This window comes from Osmerus mordax, chromosome 14 (genome assembly GCF_038355195.1).
Source record: "Osmerus mordax isolate fOsmMor3 chromosome 14, fOsmMor3.pri, whole genome shotgun sequence".
Taxonomy (NCBI): Eukaryota; Metazoa; Chordata; class Actinopteri; order Osmeriformes; family Osmeridae; genus Osmerus; species Osmerus mordax.
This window is the reverse complement of record NC_090063.1, coordinates 2,810,612-2,829,282: the sequence shown is the minus strand read 5'-3', so window position 1 is coordinate 2,829,282 and position 18,671 is coordinate 2,810,612. Positions and strand designations below refer to the sequence as shown.

Sequence of the window (18,671 nt, the reverse complement as noted above, 5' to 3'; positions counted from 1 at the left end):
GTCTAATAAGTGATTACAGTAATGAGTGATTATTCCGGCTCACAAGAGCAGATCTGAACACGTCTCTCTGCCAAACTGTGACCTTTCCGCTGAAATAATGACATCATTCCTCTCAGTCACAGTTACATGCAAAGCATGTCTCCTTTTCTACAAATAACTGAACAGCCAATGATGTCATCTGCAGGGGTAAGTGGGAGAAAGTGGGCTGCTGCTAAGTGTCTGGCTGCCAAGGTGCCACACCCCAGCTCATAGACAACACCAAATATGGGCAGATCTGGCAGCTATGAAGACGCTTTTTCTACTTCTCTTTTCCATTTTTCCAGCATAGCCCATTATTTAGCCTGAGCTTACATCCTTGATCAGGCATATGAAAACTTTGATAAACTTGTATCTCCTTCTTTCTTGTTTCTCATCTACAACATTAAAACCGTTACCATTGTTCATCTCCTGCCAAAACATTTTTGTCACAAGCAATGATATCAGAACCAAACATGCATGCATCTAGTATGTGATAGTTGTGAAGCAGTCCTGACAGAGAATCTAACAGCTTCATTAACAAGTTCAGTGTCATACTATGTCACTAGGACAGTGAAACACACACTAATGTTTTGAAACAGTAAACTGATGCAGCAGCAGCAGCATGCCTGTGTTTGGGTGTGTGTGAGATGGAGGCTAGATTCACCCAGAAACACTATGAGCCAGTGTTAGCGCACCCACCTACCTTGTATACAATTTCACTGCTTCTGTCTTGAGGAAGATTGGTGAGAGCCAGATGGCTTTTTCTGTCCTCCCTATATCCTTTTTTTTCTACCTTTCTTGATTTACCGTCCTCTGACCCGGCTGTATCTGTGCTGGCTAGACACAACCAGGCACGGGACTGGGACTATAGATTACATCATAGCTGCCCACTTGCAGTGTCTTCCTCAGTCACTGACACCCCTAAACAGATAGTCACAAACATTAATCTGACATACACACCAGAACAAGCTAATGGATGATTAACTAACATAAAAAAACATATGGATTGCTCTGATGATATCATTATTTCCCAGCATGCAGCAGGGGTCAGTACTCTAAGAGCTTAATCAATGAGGAGTTACTGATCCCTTAGAATTACTTATTGGTCTGGTGAATATTCACACTGGCAGAAACATCCTATCAAAAAGTCTAATATCCCATCAATCATAAATCCAGACAAACAGAGATAGGGCTATTATGTGACTAGTATCATTAAAATACATTTTTCTAATGATTGGAGTTGGGAGGGTGGCGCTAATTTGCTGCACAGTACATACATGTACAAAGTCAAAGAGCTATCATTCTTTAGCTCTAAAGATATTTCACATATCACAAGACTAAATATTTTATCCGGACGTGTGTTGAAATGAAAATAAACGTTACTTACTTTGTAAAGTGCTTTCTTCACCTGTGCTTACTAAAGCACTCTTGGTTCCCCTTCAAGAGTGTTTTAGTAAGCCTGAAAGATGCAAGTAAGTGAACACCAAAAACTAATGCAAATGAAAGAAAAAAAACAGGCATTTATTAGTTGTGTCCTTAGTTATGAGTACATCAGTTTTACAGATAGACATCAGAGAACACTGCATGCCTCAGACCCAGTAGTCTATAACTGTTAGCATCAAAGTGACTCTGACCAGCAAGAATCATGAAGAGATTCATACACTGAAATACAATTTAACAAAGTCCGATTTTACTTTTTTAAATAACAACAAAAATGTGTTTCATGAATCCTTCCCAACTTCTATATGCTCTAATGTTCACTTGGACTCTACTCTCACACACATACACATGGGTGTGTGCCACTGTGTAGAAAACCAAACATAACGTACACACGCTCTAGTTTTGGATGTGACAATAATGAAGACATCACTGACAGTTGTAAAATGTTACTGTATCACTGCAGTAGGTACCACAACACTGATAAAACCATTAAAACAGATAGCTTTCCTCCTTCTCAAGCTTTGAAAATGTATTATGCAGCATTTGTTATTGCACTTCTCCAAAAGAAAAGAAAACATACAAATGTTACATTTTCAACAATACATATATTCATATTCAGAAAAAAAGAAAATAAAGTAATCATTAATAATTTCTTTAAAAAGGGACACATTTTTGTGTACTCTTCTGAAACTGAGTAATTACTCAATTGAACAATATCTTGATCAATTCCACAAGCATTGTGGTATTTGGTATAATTTGTTTTATTTAATAGTGTAATCCACTGTATTTTTTACACAACAAAGGGATGGGTCACTTCAATAGTCTCCAAACTTGACAGCAATGAATTGCAGACAAGGGATCCTAAAATAGGTATTTTGGGTAAATTGGTCAGCTAATGTAGCCCGAAATATGTTTTCTGAGGTCAACTCTGTTGTAAAGACTGGTTGAAACACATTCTGTCAACTAACCCTTTCATGGTAATCTAGAATACTGAGACTCCTGTGTTTCACAAGGCTGAAGGGAAGAATCAAAAGGTAATCACTCTGCCTGGCAGTTCCATGTTCATGTTCCTACTAGTCCTCGTCCTCAAAGTCGTTTTGATTGTTTATTGATTCTAATAAAATCAAACCTATTTCGAGTGCCATCCAATCCAATTGTGCATATATCCATAATTGGATGGGATTGAAGGGTACGTTAACAGAAATTGTGAGGGTGGAGTTGTCTTCTATTCTCTCGCAGAAGAGAAAAGGTGCATTGTGGGTTATGTAGTCTTCTGTGATGGCAAGGCTACATCTACCAATGTCTCCTGTGTCTCTAAACATTAAATAAATAACTTATAGAATACTTTTATATACATGTAAACTTACACTAGGACACCTCGGATCACATTAAAACGATCCATTTATTCGGTTTTCAATAAATTAACTCTTTAAAACAGATTGACTATCTACATACAACTGTGGTAATCCAGGTCCTGAGTGACTCAAACCCTGCAAACTCTGCACAAATCATAATAAGTAAAGACTGGTCATAACCAGTTCATAAATATGTACAACAATAAATTCACTATGGTTGTCTCAGGAACAAAAAGGAAAAAGTGCTAAAATGGTGCAGAGTGCTGCTGACATTAGAGTTATTCAGCTGTGAGTTATTTATGTGGCACAGTCATCAAGCAGCAGTTAACACATGTCCCTCTCATCCCTCAGCCTGGTGCAGGAGACTGATATCGCCACTCCCAGATTTGGTGACATTCACCGTAAAATAGAGTCACAACCTGGTAGCATTCAGATCGTGACAGAAAACCTGGAGTATTCCAAACCAGGTAGATATTTGGAACCTGGTAGTGGAGGCTACAGGGGTTGTGACATCAGTCAATCTGGTCCGGTGCCAGCAAGACCAGGTAAGCTTAACAATTCACACACACTAGCTAGCAAATACAGTGGCCATTTTAACACACCACAGCTACCCACAATGCCCCACAGAGGAGGAATGACATGTTCTTTGTTTCCATTTAAACATCTTAAGATTGGTTCAATAAATAGCACACTCCACTACAGTTATGATAGGAAGAATTCGAGTACCACTATGTCTTTCGCAGGGGACGATAAAGAGACGCTACATTTTAAACATGGCGCTCCCAATAAGGCTTCTTCTTTCATGCACATTCATCCAAGGTTCCTGTGAAAGAAGGAGTGAGGAGGGAGTCAGACAACATGGAGGAGAGGGAGAAAGTTGGAAAAAAAAAGTTGAGAAAATCTAGTCAAGGATAAGTAATCAAGAACAAATGGACAGCCCCACCGCTGACCGAAACCAGAGGTTCATTGCAGACAGTGATTTTCAGATTTACAAGCTATTTATGAGTAAATATGGTGATTTCCACACATACACACACATACACCCTCTGGTGCACTAAAGGAATGTAGTGAGAAGAGAGATCATGTTCAGCTTGATAAAGACCAGTACCAGTCAAGTACAGGAGCCTGGTAGGGTTCTGGGAAGGTATTTGTGAGAGCCAGAAATGTTTATCCATTCCACACCCCCTACAAAAAGAACTGGCTTCTCTATGTGTGCTAATGTCTATAATGTGTGACTGTGAGCGTGCTTGTGTGTGTGAGCATGTAAATGTGTGTGTGACTGCGTATGTTTGCGTCCAAGTGTTTGTTTGAGTATGTTTGGAAGCAAGGATGTTGAAGTGCTCCAACGTGTGTATGTGAGTCAGATGTGTAATCTGAGTGTTTGTAAACACGTGTATGTGTGTGTGCACACTGAGTTACCTCTCTCATAGCGCCCTGGTCTCAGCCTCAATCTTCCTTTCCCCATACAAGCTCTCTGTGTTGGCCGGGGCCACGGTCTGTCTCACTGCTATCTCTGGCCCTCCACCGTAGATCCCCAGGAGGTACAGCCAGGTCTCCTCTGAGATCTGGCCATAATCGGCCCCTATAAGAGAGAGAGATGGGGGGGGGGCGGGGGTACAGGACAGGACGGGCCCACAGTAAGAGGCACCATGAGACAGACAGAGCCTGAGCAAATGTGCACCAGCATATAAGAATATGTGCCATAACTTTGTTACTTGCCTTGTTTGAGTTGAATGTGTCCTACTTTCATCACACCAATCTTACTGTTGTCAATCGGCCCTGGAGGCTCTGAAAACAACACAAATACAATCAAGTCACATCTAAACAAAGTGTACGAGTGGATAGACGGCTGTAGGGTGTGGAGAGGTATTGACTGTTTTGGGTGTGCTGTCTGCCCGTACCATTGTCTTTGCCCTTGACAAAGCTCTCCCACTCCCGGAACCACTGCATGCTGATGCAGAGGATGACGGTAGGTGCTTCCTCTGCCTGGAACTCCTTGTTTAGCTGTATGCACGCGCACACACCAATGACACAGTAGCTCATACTGTACACATACACACACAAACAAAAAGGTGAGGCACACACCCAAATAAACACACAATCCTCGGGCTTACCTTGATAAAGGTGTCAATCTCCACCTTCCTGCGCTTGGCCAGGGCTTCAATCTCAACCTGGCAGATGGCACACACGTACAGGTGGTTCACTGCTGGGCCTCCTCCAAAACTGGGGATACAGAGAAACCAACACATTCCTTTTTATTCATTTTGGAAACGCTTGAGTAAAAAATACAAATAAAAAGTACAGCAGAAAATCAAGCATCAGAAGTGCATAAGTTCTAATCGTATTTTCGGCTCAGGAATGAAGGGACAGTGAGAGACAGACAGAATGTTACAGACAGAACCAACCGACAGCTGACCTGTTGTAGAGGTACTCCCAGACGTTCTGGGGTAGGATCACCACCAGGTCATCTATGTAGTGGTACTTAGTAGGAGGAATCCCTGGACACAACACACACGAGGTTCTCATGATGTGACCTTATATAAATCAAGGTTGTCAGTCACTCCGACCTTGACTTTACTGAAAACGTACTTCCAAAGTTAGCATGACATGGTTTGTTGTTGATAGGCTTTACACGTGTTTGCATGTGTGTGAGACCCCGTTGAAGGCTAGATTGGTTCCTCACCTCCGTGCTGACAGAGGAAGGTGTGGTTGCCAATAGGGCCAGGCTCTGTGAAAGTGTTGAACTTGTTGAGCCATTCTCTGGAGATGTAAAACTGTAACAGGCTGGGTTCCTTCATGTTGGCCAGAGCCACCACTTTCTGACGCTCTCGCACAGAGTCCTCATTGCTCTTCCTGTACCAACACATGGGCAAATGTATGGGTACACATGTATGGGTACACACACACACACAGTCATGTAATCTGAAAAAAATAATATACCGTAATTTTCGGACTATAAGGCGCACCTGAATATAAGCCGCAGCAGCTAAATTGAATGATGTGTACATATATAAGCCGCACTGGACTATAAGCCGCAGGTGTTTTAATGTTTAATTACCATATGTAAGGGTTCGTGCACAGAGGGGATTGTCGGGAAAGAGATGGCTGCTTGAGGAAGCTCCCATTTATTAACATTTCAACAAACAAGTTGCATATTTGCATAACGTATTCAAGTGTTACCATTTAGTGCAATAGTAGCTACAGAACATATACTGTGCTGTGTAAACTGTACTGTATCACATAGCGTTTCAGACAGACTTTTCAACTTTCAAACTTAAACGGTGCGCTCCCAGCGCACATACCGGCAGTGATCTACAGCAGTGGTTTTCAACCAGTGGTCCTTGAGGGAGTGCTAGGGGTTCCCCAGCAAAATTATTTAATAGCGTCACAATCATTTAACCACTTAACTTTGGCTACTTTTGAAAAACCTTGAAAAAGTGTGCACATCTTTGAATATTAATATTTTTTTTAAGCAAAAATTTACTGATATCTTAGTGGCCGTTAGCTGTAAAAATCCATAGATTAGCCGCACCGTTATATAAGCCGCAGGGTCGAAAAATGGGAAAAAAGGCGCGGCTTATGGTCAGAAAATTACGGTATTTATATTAATAAATTAAAAACGTGATTTAATCATTCCATAGACCAGCTTTAACTTGTGTTATCTTCCATTTCAGCTGTTCTGTAAAAGTTGTGTCTGCATGTTAGGTCTGATGTTTGACCTGTAGAATAAGACATATGCTTCAGCGTTCTGCACCACCATCTCATGGACCTCGGTCACGTACTGGTCATCAAACTCATACCACTGGCCGTTAATCACATTCTGACAGTAGGCTATGTAGTGGCCACCTGGAAAGACAGAGGGTTGAAAGAGAGAGGGAGAAAGATTAGAGGAAAGGTAGAGAGAAAGCCTCAACAATGGGGAGATAAATCACACAGGAGAAGAAATGCGTGGAAGAGATGAAAGAGATAGGAGATTAAGAGTATTTAACAAATGGCTGCTTTTAACGGTAAGCACAGTCCTACAGATGAATTAAGCTCATGCAGTTCTTGTTATGTAGAGAATGAAAACTGACTTCCTGCAGTTCCATGGTGACAGATAACGGACAGCAGGTCATAGGTGGTGATCTGGGAGGGGCTCTCCTTGGCCAGGAAAGGTCGGAGGTCAAGGCCCTCCAAGGGGAAAGAGACGTGGCTGTTGATTTTGAAGGAGTACATGACCTCGTGGCGAAAGCGCTTCAGGTGAATGCACAGAATCTGTGTCAGGACATACACACGCACGCACTGATGAAACAGGATATGACTCATCTTCAAATGCTTAATTATCACTCACCACACTTTCACCAACAGGGTTTAAAACAGGATGTCAGTGTGGTGAAGTCCACACATGACCAAGGCTGGCAGAAGAAATGTTTACCTCTGGTAGACGAAGCACTTTGCAATATTTAACACCATTTCTCAACCTGCCGGAAATAAGCGGAAAGGCGTGTGCTGATCTTCCTTTGATGATAAAGTCATCGCAATACTAGAATTCTGAGTAAATATTTCACAACTTGAGAAAAACGTTTTTTAAAGCTCACTTTTTACATCTTTCACAGCTGTACATGTTGTCCCCTGTAAAACAATGACATAGGGATATGAGTTGTGTAGAACAGGCACACTGAACTCCAGAGTTATACAGCCACTTTAGTTAAAGCTGGTGTAGGCAATGTTGTTGAGAAGCACCTTTTGTCATATTTGCCAAAATAAACTTCACATCTTGATAGCAACCAATACATCTAAAGGTTTCATGGTAACATGAAATCTATCTGACATCTGTGGGCTTTGCAGGACTGTAATAAACATGACAAATCATTTAGACCATTCTGAGACTAATGATTGGACGGGCTACCTGTCTGTCTACCTGCGTGCACTCTGCCCCTGCACTCATTGCGCGTTACTGTAGTTTTCAACCAGGCTAGGCAAGAATGGTGGAGAAAGAGCAGGCAATAAATTCAGTTCCAGATTTCACAGTTAAAAGATGAAAGTTGTGGGTACTAACGTTAGCCATGTTTATGTTCATTATGATAGTGTTTTGTGTGTTCTTACATGTGAATGCGACATGGGGTAATTTGTGAAAAAAAACTCTTGTGGACTAACTTGACTGGTCTCCCGGCTTCATGTGTTTTGCGGGAATGGCTTTGAAGGGAGGGGGTTGGATTTTATGGTTTGAATCATTTGGAATAGAAGCTAAAATAGCTAGCTTTGCAAAACTTGCATACACCACCTTTAACATTGAGAAGATTGGGGTAGAAACTTTGAACTAAATGAGTGAGTGTTCACTGAAATTTTCAAAAGCATGTAACTGATGTGTTTAGAGCAGAGTCTGCTGTGGATGAAGCACGAGTAGAGGTATATTTCTTCATCTGTTTCTTTTTCTTCTTCCTACCTTTGAGTTCATCAGCAGCAAAGAAGGCAGCGAGACAGTCTTCCAGGGTTACCATGGGACCCCAGAACCAGCTGGGGATGCAGGAAACAACAAATCTGCAGGAGGGGGGAGAGGAAAGAGGAGAGGACCAAGTCAAGGACCACACAAATCAAGTCAGGGTGTACCGATTTTTTTTTAACATTGGATCTTTCCTTTTTAACTCACGCTGCATTCTTTTAGCAAGTCTCTTATGAAAGCATACACTCAAGTCCCCCAAAAGTCATCAACTACTCTTACCTCAGCCCCTCAAACACTGCCCACTATATACTAACCTCCTCCAAGTCCTTCCTGACCCTGCTCTGTAACCTCTGACCCCTGACCCCTGACCTCCGTATGGAGTCCATGATGTAGGAGATCCAGCCCTGGGAGCCATAAGTGTCTGGACAGACGCCGGTCTTGGCGGGTAGGTTCTGGTGGATGGAGGAGTGGAGCTTTGCCAGATCCTCCTTTCCTGGGATAGGAAGGGACAGGTCCTGGAAGGTCTCCACTGTTGTAGATACCTACCGGAGGGATAATCAAATTGTTGAGTTATTATGAGAACAAGTAGTACATTCTTCATATTCAATTCAATCATATTATTTAGCATCATCTTCTCGGTCTTATTGATTGTATTGGGAGTCAGGTGGCTGAGCGGTGAGGGAGTCAGGCTAGTAATCTGAAGGTTGCCAGTTCGATTCCCGGCCGTGCCAAATGACGTTGTGTCCTTCGGCAAGGCACTTCACCCTACTTGCTTCGGGGGGAATGTCCCTGTACTTACTGTAAGTCGCTCTGGATAAGAGCGTCTGCTAAATGACTAAATGTAAACGTATTGATTCACATTGATTATAGAGGGACGGTTGTAGAGGACAGGCCACTCAGCTGCAAGAGACCATCAATGGGCCAGTCAGGGGCCAGTGCCTAGGTTTCTAAGTATTTTGGCCCTGTGGCTGAAGGATGCCTTCTGATAGGTTGAGCCTGACTGATATATGATAACCGTCTTGTCTGTGATTAAGACCATGCACTGTAGGCTAATACCTGTTGGTTGTATTTCTTCTGTTATCATTTAGTTCTGTATAAAAAGTGTGCCCTCTGACCTTCATGCCTCAGAGAAACTTTGCAGCAGACCATATGCATGTCTGATCTTTTCATTATTCTTAAGTCATAATTATGCTCTGCTGTTACTCTCTCCACTCAGATGACTAATAAATGCATATAAACTCTAGATAGAAGCCAGCCATAAATTCTATTTTGGTACAAATCCATACGGGTCTGTAGGACATCCCATCAGAGAGTTTGTTCAGAACTTCTGCATGCAGCCCAACAGAATTACTTTCATGTGGCACGAAAATGAAGAGAATATTATCTGCCGCATCCAACCAGCGCACTTGCAAACCATGGCTCTGTGGCAAATACAACGTTCCATCCCTATATGTGACTACTCTCCAACTATCAACCTTTTTTTCTTTTCTTTTTTTCCTTGGGTCAAAGAAATGCAACGTGCTTCTAGACATAATTCAGGCATTTTGTAGCATTTGATAAGCATTGCAAGCTCTCAAGCTATTACATATCTCAATACTGTTTGTGTACAAGAGGGGCACTAGTTCAGGTGTGAATGGGTATCGCGAGGTTCCCATGCGAGTAGTGCCCCCTGAAGTACAGCACAGCTCACCCTGTCACAGGTGAGACACTGGACCAGACTGAGGATGGAGCCGTCAAAGATGTCAGAGATGACACTGCGGTAACGAGACTGCTTCTTCTTCTTAGCCCCCAGCAGGAGCTGAGCTGGATAAGGGAGAGAGAGAGGGGAAGAAGGAGAGACAAAAAAGTGAATAACTAGTTTGCTGAAGTCTTTTTTAGCACTTAAATGTGTAGGTGGACGCAGAAAAGCATGGAGAGTTAATATGTGGAGGAAAGAGAAAGATAGAAAAAGAACAATTGTATAAAAGAGACACAGACAGTACCTTTCTTGAAGGAGTAGGCTGGGGGGGCAGAGCGGAGGGGGCTGGACCGTGGGGGGCTGGAAGAAAGTTTGGGGTGGAGCTCCTGAACGGAGCGAACAGGGCTGCAGGGGCGAGACTGGGCGTGGGACATTGATGCTTCATTGTCTGGCTCTGCAGAGGGGGCAATGTTGTCAACAAAAAAGGGGGTGGGGTTATATGTATATGAGATGTAAGTACCTGTCACACTGGATAAATGATGTAATCCACTACATAAAACCACAAGTTCAAGAAACAATGCATTGCAACTCACAAACTTAAGACACACTCTAGAAAACCACCACACTCCCATTAGAAGCTCATACCTGGAATACTGTTACTCTGTCCTTCTCCTTGTATCTCAGCCTGAGTTGGTTCCAGACTTGGGGCCTGGGTACGGGGGCTGGGGGGGGTCACCCCCGCTTCCTCCTCTTCCTCCTCCTTGTCCCCCCTTTCAGAAGTCCCGTCCTCTGCCGCTGTGTCAACGTCTGCGTCCTCGTCCATCTCCTGGGACCCCCCGTGGAGTGGTGAGCCGGACACCCTCCTCTCCTTTAGCCTCTCCTTCTCCGAGATTACCCCGGCTGGCCTCCCGCCACCCCCCACCCCAGGCCTTGGTCCAACACCCTCGTCCTGGATGAGCATCTCTGCGTCCCCCAGCCCCCCGCCCTCTCCCCGGTCGCTGCTGGAGCCTGAGTCACAGGACAGGAACTCGTCCTCTGAGGGGGAGCGGTCACCATCCCGGTGCTCGTCCACGTCACCCCCCTCACCCAAGCCCATCCCCCCTCCCACCCCCCCACCCTCAGTTAGAGGCTCCTTAAGCTCCTCGTGCAGCTGGTCCATCAGACAGCGAAGGAATTCTTGGGTGTCCTGCAGAGAAACAAAGTGGTGGTCTGGTTAAACTACACACATTAACATGCACACGTACAGAATGAAAGGCACAGCAACAAATAGGAGGGAGGTGGAGGGATGGATGTAGGGATTTAGGAGAAGCACAGCTGGTTAGCTAGCGCTTGTGCGTATATGCATGGGTGGAAGTGTGTTTTACAGATATAAAGAAACTAGCTATAAATCACAGTTACCGAGGAACAGAGGGAGAGTGTGGGTTTATTTTTTTGTTTTGTTTTTATTTTTACAGAGGAGGAAGCCATTACAAGGCCTGTTCCATATAAACTACAGATGGGAGGAACAGTGCTTTGAGATACATTTTTATTTATTTATTTATAATACTGTGGTCCTATGGACACATCTTTGGATACTTGCAGTCAGTATGTAAAGTCTGTAAGAGTATGGGTGTGTGTGTAGGATACAATGTCAATCAATAGACAATAAATAAAATCCAACACTGACACCATCTTGGCTCTATAGTGGTACAATTAAACAGAATCTTGCATAAATGTCCATAGCAATTGCCAAAACTGTTCTAGGCAAATTCACCCAAACAAGGCAACAACACAGGCATTGGATTTTGGGTGATCTAGATCACCTCACAGTCTTGCTCACACCCTACTTTGAAATAGCAATAACTGCAGTGGTAAGTAGCCGTTCAGCAACACAGGGGAAGGTCATTTCAAGGAGGTTATGTGGGCTCTTGAAAGGGTTTAGGGATGGCGGTTAGGTCAGGGGTTCGAGAGGGGTGTGTAGTCGGCCGTGGCTGGATCCCTACCTGCTGGGATGTTCCCCCTACCTGCTGGGCGTAGCCTCGGAACATGGGGTTGACCAGTTTGATACCATGGGAGAGAGTCGTGGGCACAACATAACTGGGCCTATAAGGGGGGAGGAAGAGGAGGAGGGTGAGGATGGCCACTCACTGAATTTGTCATTTTCAAATCATTTTCATTCAACCAATGTTCTTTAATGAGAGTGTTTTGAGTTTTATCTGAGTATATATCTTTGCTGCTACAGTTCATTATCTCATTGAATCAGTCCTGCAACAATGGGGATAGAAATTAGACATGGGGTCTTGTGTAAGTGACTGTACACGTGGTTTGTTTACCGTTTCTTGTGCCAGAGTTCAGATATGAGCTTCTGATAGCTCTTACACAGAGCCGGCTTCTTATCTGTCCTCACCAGCCCACTGCAGTCCAGGAAGAACTGAGTAAGAGGAGGACTGGAAAAAAGGAGAGGATAGAGTGAATATAAAGAGGAACGTAGAGTTAAAAAACAAACAAATCAGAAACAACACTTCAAACAACAACAAGGCCACATGCCAAACATCAATCATATCAGGATGTTAACAAGTTGTATAAAGAAAAATACTAGAAAAGAGAGAGAAAATGTAAACCTTCCAAAGACAGAAAGTGACCTCACCAGTTGGACAGGGCTTGAAGGGCTGCGTTCATGTAACAAGAGTTCCCGATATTCTTCATTCCCGTCAAGCCTTAGGAAAGGAACAAGCGACCAGAGCAACAAGACCATTACTTCATTACAGCAGTTGTTTTCCAATGTTGTTTTACTGAACCATACATTTCCAGTCCTTGATTATCTGCTGTACTTCCAATATTCAACATGTTTGTTGATTGGGCTGAAAGCATCTGCTAAATTAATCAATACAAACATAATAGAAGATATTTGAATAGTCAGAACTAATCTAATTACTTTCTCACTCATAAAAATAGCTTTCCATTGACTAAAGCATGAGATGTTGAGTTTGCACATCTCTCAAGTTAGTCTACCACAGCAACTTTGGTAATAGTGACAAAAGGAGGTCTATACTCACCTCTGGGTTTGAGCTCATCCTCCTCTGACTCGGACCCCTCCTCCTCTGCCACCGCGATAGGCACTGCCTTCAAATTGTGTCCTACATTGTGATGCACTGTATCCTATAACATCAGAATGTTTTATAACTGAATGTAACTTCATAAAGTCACACCAACAATAAAAACCAACAGCTGCTCTGACTCTTCCAGTCCAAAGAAAATCATATTGATGCGATTTTGTCATTTCTGATTGGTAAAACACCTGTAGACAGTTTGTAGGTGAGCAGGTTGGGCCGATCTTGGTTCGAGCCCGTACCTGCTCAGAGGTTTTGCGGTGGTGGTGGGTGAAGGACGCAGGTGCCACAGGTCTCTGGTCCAAAAAGACTTCCCGCTCACACATGTAACACCATATCCTGAATGTGGTCAGGTTCACAGTCAGGTTATGCTTCTTTGCCTGGGGAAACAAACATAGACACAGGCACAAACACCCACCATTAATTTATCATAGACTTCTGTCTACAAAAGTGAGTAATGAAGGTAAAGGATAGTTATAGAAGTACAGACAGAAGAGCAGCGAAGTATTGTGCTTACCTGTGCATGTAATGTGCTGTGATCTGAAAACGACTCGCCACACCCAACATATGGGCAGTCACTCTAACAATGGGAACACATGGCATTACTGGTTGAATAATACAGTAGCCAAATTGGATCCATGAGTAAAGTTTAATGATACCTGATATTAGTCATACAAAAAATGGTACAGACAGAGGAAACATCAGGTTGTTTTTTTTACCTGCAGACAGGCCCAGAGGTTGGGACCTCCAGCTCCACATGACTGGCATGTACCCTTTAGAAGACAGAAAAGTAGGTTACACTAGCTATAGTCTTGGAACCCTTTATTTTCTCAATAGTGTAATTATATATCCAACAACATTTTGACATCCAATGGGAATGATAGGGATTGTCTGATTTTTTACTTAAAATGTATAAAGCCGCTTCTTGTATGTCAGGGAGGATAATAGTTCAACAGATCCCACCTTGGATTTTTGCAGAAGTTCCTCCTTGGTGACCTCTCCTATGGAATCCAGATGAGGACAGTTGTCCCTCTGATCTTCCATATCTGTTAAATGTTTTCAGATGCAGATCTATCACAACACAGGTGTGTAAGGGACCATGGAGGTTAGAAAAGCATTAGAAGATGGCAACGTAACCATTTGAAAGACTCCAGCAGAAACCGAGCCAGGCGTGCGAAATTTTTAATTGGCTAGACTATGTCTGACACATTAGAGAGCTAGCTACAGTAACTAGCTTACAGTATACCATCGTATCTTACAAAATGTGTTTCATCAGCTAGCTAGCTCATTGTGTGGGCGTAAAACAGAAAAAACACCAACAACAATTTACACCAATTTGCAGCTTGTACAAAAATAATGTGACATTATATCACTGCCTCTGACTACAATTTGAAAACACCGATATAGCAAGCATGTTGTAGAAGAAACCTCGCTAACCTGTCCACCACAAATGACAGCTCTGCAGCAAATTACAGTAAACAGGCCCTGTTTTCCAACTGCGATCTCACAAATCGTTGATGACAGTCTCAACAAATCATTCTAAAGTAAATGAATTCTATTTACCAACATCAATCAATATTAAATAAACACTGGGAGAATTTCATTTTAGAGTCAAAGTGCTAGAAATTGAGTTGCTTTGGTAGTTAGCTAAAGGTAGTGGCTGTTGTGATAGCCAGCTAGCTCTAGCTAGCTAATACATTCCCCGCCGCAGCATTGACTATATCAAATGGCTTTTCAAGAATAAAAGTCAGCGTCTGAAGAGGTCTATTCCTTTTGTATAAAAGGTTTTACCGCAAGCTATATTTGATGCGGGTATAAGGTAGTATATGTGCTTGTATCTACCTGTTACGACACTGTACTGATTTTATAAATAAAAGTAATTTACCAATATGGATCCTTCCATTTAATCCCACAATAATTCAATATGTGTAATGTGCTAAACTGTGTACCAAATGAAACTCGGCGTGTACCATGGGGCACGGAGATAGTCATCGAGTTTACATCAACAATCAAATAGGTCCGTCGTTAAATTATTTCCCCACTAGTCTCACCCTCCATCCTACCCTTTTAGATGTTCCGATAACATTGTTGGCTTTAGGAATTACTAGCTCTACCAGTACTAGTAGACTTACACATAAAACTAAACTATCTCGCTAGCACACTACAAGAATGCCGTCTGGTAAGAATTTCAGGAGGAGAAGAGAAAGTTCTTCAGAAGAAGAGGAAGACGAGATAACTGCTGAAGTTAGGTAGGTAGCTACTTTACATTGTTAGGCCACAATAACACACTTGCGTTGTTGGTCTTGCTTGCTAGCTAGCTAGCTGGCTTTGTTATTTAGCATTTTACTAGCTAGTCTAGCTATCTTAGGTTAAAGTTGGTCATGTTAGTCAAATGATCAATAGGCCTAATGCATTTTCCGTACTCAGATCTAAACTGGACGAAGCCAAAGAGCTACAAAGTTTACGGAAAAGACAGACCGGAGTCAGGTAATCTACAGTTATGTCAATCTTCTTGCCTCCACGAGTCGCACAACAGCTAGCAGGATGCGCAGTTATCATTAGAACACGTATATCACAGTTTTTACTGCGATGTGATGTGAATAACTGGTTATTTAGGGTTCCCCCGTGAGGAGGGAACCTATTGTTTTTGATGAGTTTATTAATTCTACTTCTCCGCTTCTCTACATTTAGTCTTACTAGAGTTGGCACATTGATAGCCTACCACTCATACTCACACCACATATTCGACCGTAGGTGGCGCTACAGGTCTCAGCCAAATATAAAATAAATAAAAAATGATGGCATTTCCACCCCATTTGTCAACATTCGGAAACTTTGTGACATTGTCCCTTGTTTCACAGTTCACAATGTTTCAGGAACACGCTTCGCTGCTTGCAGCTATATTCATATTTTGTTTTTGTTGTGTTGTCTAGCGTGGCCGCTTTGTTGGTGGGAGAGAAGCTACCACTGGAAGCTGCGATTGACGTAACATACCCCTTTACTTTCCACCTATTCCCCTTTATGTAATTGGCACAGTTCGTAGTTCAGTAATAGAACCTGTTAATGCGATTCAACAATGAAATGTAAGTCTCTGACAGGATGACCCTTTTAAACTGAAGACGGGAGGTGTTGTTGACATGAAGAAAGTCAAAGACAGGAACAGAGACATGTGAGCATACCATTCAATGGCTTCAGTTGTTTTCCTGTTTTTTCGTTTTTAGCCTAAAATAAGATTACATTCATACCAGAGCCCGTCGGAGAGCCTGTTCACTCCCTATTAAGCCCCATTGTACCGAATTTGGTTGCAGTTCCACCTAAGTTCCACTGGGGGTGATCGCGGGCGAGTGCAAAATGAAGGGGAGTCTATGGAGCTAGACGGCTACATTTGTCTCTTTCGCCTGATTGCAAGTTCAACATGGATTACAGGTCGAAAGTTGAATGAACGAGTACTTATGTCCTTTCGATTTCTTACAGGGTGAGTCGTTGTTGCTCGTAACACGCTAGCATTCTGCCAATGAATGCTGAGTATGACGTCATTGACATTTTAAAAGGCTTTTAGAACAAAAAGCGAAATCTAACACCCAGCAGTGTGTATTTTCTTTGCCTCTCCTTTCGAATGCAACATTCAAATTACAAGAACATTTAAAAAAATTATATCCTGAGAAAAGTGGATTTTGATGGGTATAGCTCCATAGACTTCAGTTCATTCTGCATTCGCCTGTGAGCGCCCTCATATGGAACCTCGTGGAACAGCAACCAGTTCAGAAGCCGGAAGTTTCCCGAGAGTGACAGTTCTCCCCTTATTAGGCATTCTCTGCTAATATTATCATAGTTCTTGTTTTTATATGTTTAGGCTTGTGTTTTGTCACGTTTAACATGCAAATACATTTTCTACTTTCAGGACAGAGGATGAGACCGACCTGAATTTGGGTACCTCTTTTTCTGCAGAAACAAACAGAAGAGATGAAGATGCTGACATGTATGTGTTAACTTTCATTGCTACAAAACCTTTTTAAATGGTTTGAAACTGCAAATGTATTAAATCTCACTACTCTCCCTCCTGTCTTCCTCTTTCATTCTTCCTTTATTTCTGACAATGTAATTCTACTTCTAAGGATGAAGTACATTGAGACAGAACTGAAGAAGAAGAAAGGACTGGTGGAGGCAGAGGAACAGAAGGTGAAGGTGAAAAACGCTGAAGACCTTCTGTATGAGCTGCCGGAGAACATCCGGGTCAACTCTGCCAAGAAGACAGAGGAGATGTTGTCCAATCAGATGCTTAGTGGAATTCCTGAGGTGGACCTGGGAATTGAGTAAGTAGCCTCAACTAAACATCCTATGAGATGACTGGCATTTCCAAGTTAGTGCAGCTGAATATCCAATAAAATGCCTGCATATCCAGGTGTCGCTACAGTAAAATAATCCATTGCTTTAGAACAGGTTCTTTGTCAACTCCTTTCCTCTTTTTGCTGAAACTGAATATTTTTCAACTTTTAAAACGTATATTTTGCAGGCCTCATCCTTATATTGCACTGTTACTGTTATTTCCTTTCAGTGCAAAGATAAAAAACATAATTTACACAGAAGAAGCTAAGGCCAAACTACTGGCAGAACAGAGGAACAAGAAGAAGGACAATGGCACATCATTTGTACCGACCAACATCGCCGTCAACTACGTACAGCACAACCGCTGTGAGTTCTGTCTGTGTTCATCTGTCACACAATGTTCTTTACATGTTTGCAGACAGAATATGGACCAAAGTAACAGGACTTTTATTTATATTTATATTCAGCTCAAAATATTTCACGAGGCTTTCTGAAAGCTGTCAGGGTTAGGATGTGGTCATGTGGATTTTCAAAGCCATGCAATACTACCTTAACTAACTGGTTGGAATATGTCTTCTTCAGTCTACCATGAGGATGTGAATGCCCCCCAGAGACACCACAGACACAGAGAAGAGCCCAAAGCCAGGCCGCTGAGGGTAGGAGACACAGAGAAACCTGGTCCAGAAGGTAAGAGAAGACTGACTGGAAGGTCAATTGACTTTGCTTTTTTTCATCCCAAAAGAAAATTCCAGTGTTCAAGTAACTCCCTGCAGTTACTGAATAAATACAAAAGAAGTAACCCATTGAATATGCATGAGAAGTAAATAAATATCAGAATAAAGCCATTTGGATAAGACTTATTATATCTGAGGATGTAAACATGCACATAGTACATACTATAGGAGTAAATGTCGTTCTGTACCTAGCTCCGTTCTGTTATCCCGAGATGTGTACAATTTTACTCCATTTGAATCCCATTATCTACCAATGCTGAACCAAAAAGAGAATTGAAACTTAAACCATATCTAAATTTTTACAGCTGCATCTCCAGTCAACTATCGCAAACGACCCAACAATGAGAAGGCCACTGATGACTACCATTATGAGAAGTTCAAGAAGATGAATCGCCGATACTGAGGAAACATTTGAGCATCTTCTATAGTTACTTCTTTTCCACCATTCTATTTCTCTCCAAAAAGTTTTGCCTACGATGTGATTATGTATATCAGTCATGTAATTAAAGATAGGGTATGATGTAAGTATCACATTTCATTCCTTAATGTCTACAATAAAAATACCCATGTTTGTTGTCATTGTGTGTTTGTTGTCATTGTGTGCGTGCG

At 42.3% G+C, this 18,671-nt stretch overlaps 2 protein-coding genes across 8 annotated transcripts; one reads left to right on the top strand and one right to left on the bottom strand.

The window, feature by feature from the left end:
• Positions 1-2,068: 2,068 nt before the first annotated feature.
• Positions 2,069-15,417, bottom strand: usp20 (ubiquitin specific peptidase 20). 6 transcript variants are annotated; one of them, XM_067250218.1, is made up of 25 exons: positions 15,269-15,417; positions 13,966-14,073; positions 13,722-13,775; positions 13,520-13,582; positions 13,245-13,382; positions 12,949-13,051; positions 12,540-12,609; positions 12,226-12,339; positions 11,896-11,995; positions 10,559-11,099; positions 10,218-10,367; positions 9,926-10,038; positions 8,605-8,777; positions 8,239-8,333; positions 7,391-7,424; positions 7,228-7,273; positions 6,887-7,067; positions 6,533-6,659; positions 5,497-5,666; positions 5,230-5,311; positions 4,928-5,036; positions 4,715-4,817; positions 4,533-4,601; positions 4,233-4,395; positions 2,069-3,636 (listed from the first exon to the last, which is right to left on the bottom strand). In XM_067250218.1, exons 2-24 carry the CDS (start codon positions 14,044-14,046, stop codon positions 4,238-4,240), a joined length of 2,874 nt encoding a protein of 957 aa, XP_067106319.1. In that variant the 5' UTR covers positions 14,047-14,073; positions 15,269-15,417; the 3' UTR covers positions 2,069-3,636; positions 4,233-4,237. The 6 variants fall into 6 exon arrangements, with proteins under 6 accessions (XP_067106319.1, XP_067106318.1, XP_067106322.1 ...); XM_067250217.1 differs by lacking the exon at positions 15,269-15,417 and adding an exon at positions 14,440-14,715; XM_067250221.1 differs by lacking the exon at positions 15,269-15,417 and adding an exon at positions 14,440-14,715 and having other exon boundaries at positions 11,917-11,995.
• c14h9orf78 (chromosome 14 C9orf78 homolog) lies at positions 15,069-18,657 on the top strand. Of its 2 annotated transcripts, XM_067250223.1 has the most exons (9): positions 15,069-15,251; positions 15,430-15,489; positions 15,936-15,987; positions 16,101-16,171; positions 16,904-16,981; positions 17,118-17,315; positions 17,558-17,694; positions 17,911-18,015; positions 18,368-18,657. In XM_067250223.1, exons 1-9 carry the CDS (start codon positions 15,172-15,174, stop codon positions 18,463-18,465), a joined length of 879 nt encoding a protein of 292 aa, XP_067106324.1. In that variant the 5' UTR covers positions 15,069-15,171; the 3' UTR covers positions 18,466-18,657. The 2 variants fall into 2 exon arrangements, with proteins under 2 accessions (XP_067106324.1, XP_067106325.1); XM_067250224.1 differs by lacking the exon at positions 15,430-15,489.
• Positions 18,658-18,671: the final 14 nt, after the last annotated feature.

Bases quoted from the DNA above. Each gene is read 5' to 3' on its own strand.
- c14h9orf78 (XM_067250223.1), top strand. From the start codon at position 15,172: ATGCCGTCTGGTAAGAATTTCAGGAGGAGAAGAGAAAGTTCTTCAGAA. The intron at 15,252-15,429 runs GTAGGTAGCTAC...TTCCGTACTCAG, and splicing joins GAGATAACTGCTGAAGTTAG to ATCTAAACTGGACGAAGCCA. The intron at 17,316-17,557 runs GTAAGTAGCCTC...ATTTCCTTTCAG, and splicing joins GAGGTGGACCTGGGAATTGA to TGCAAAGATAAAAAACATAA.
- usp20 (XM_067250216.1), bottom strand. From the start codon at position 14,046: ATGGAAGATCAGAGGGACAACTGTCCTCATCTGGATTCCATAGGAGAG. The intron at 8,334-8,604 runs GTCAGGGGTCAG...CCCCTCCTGCAG, and splicing joins ATCATGGACTCCATACGGAG to ATTTGTTGTTTCCTGCATCC. The intron at 5,037-5,229 runs GTCAGCTGTCGG...CTGTATCCCCAG, and splicing joins TGGGAGTACCTCTACAACAG to TTTTGGAGGAGGCCCAGCAG.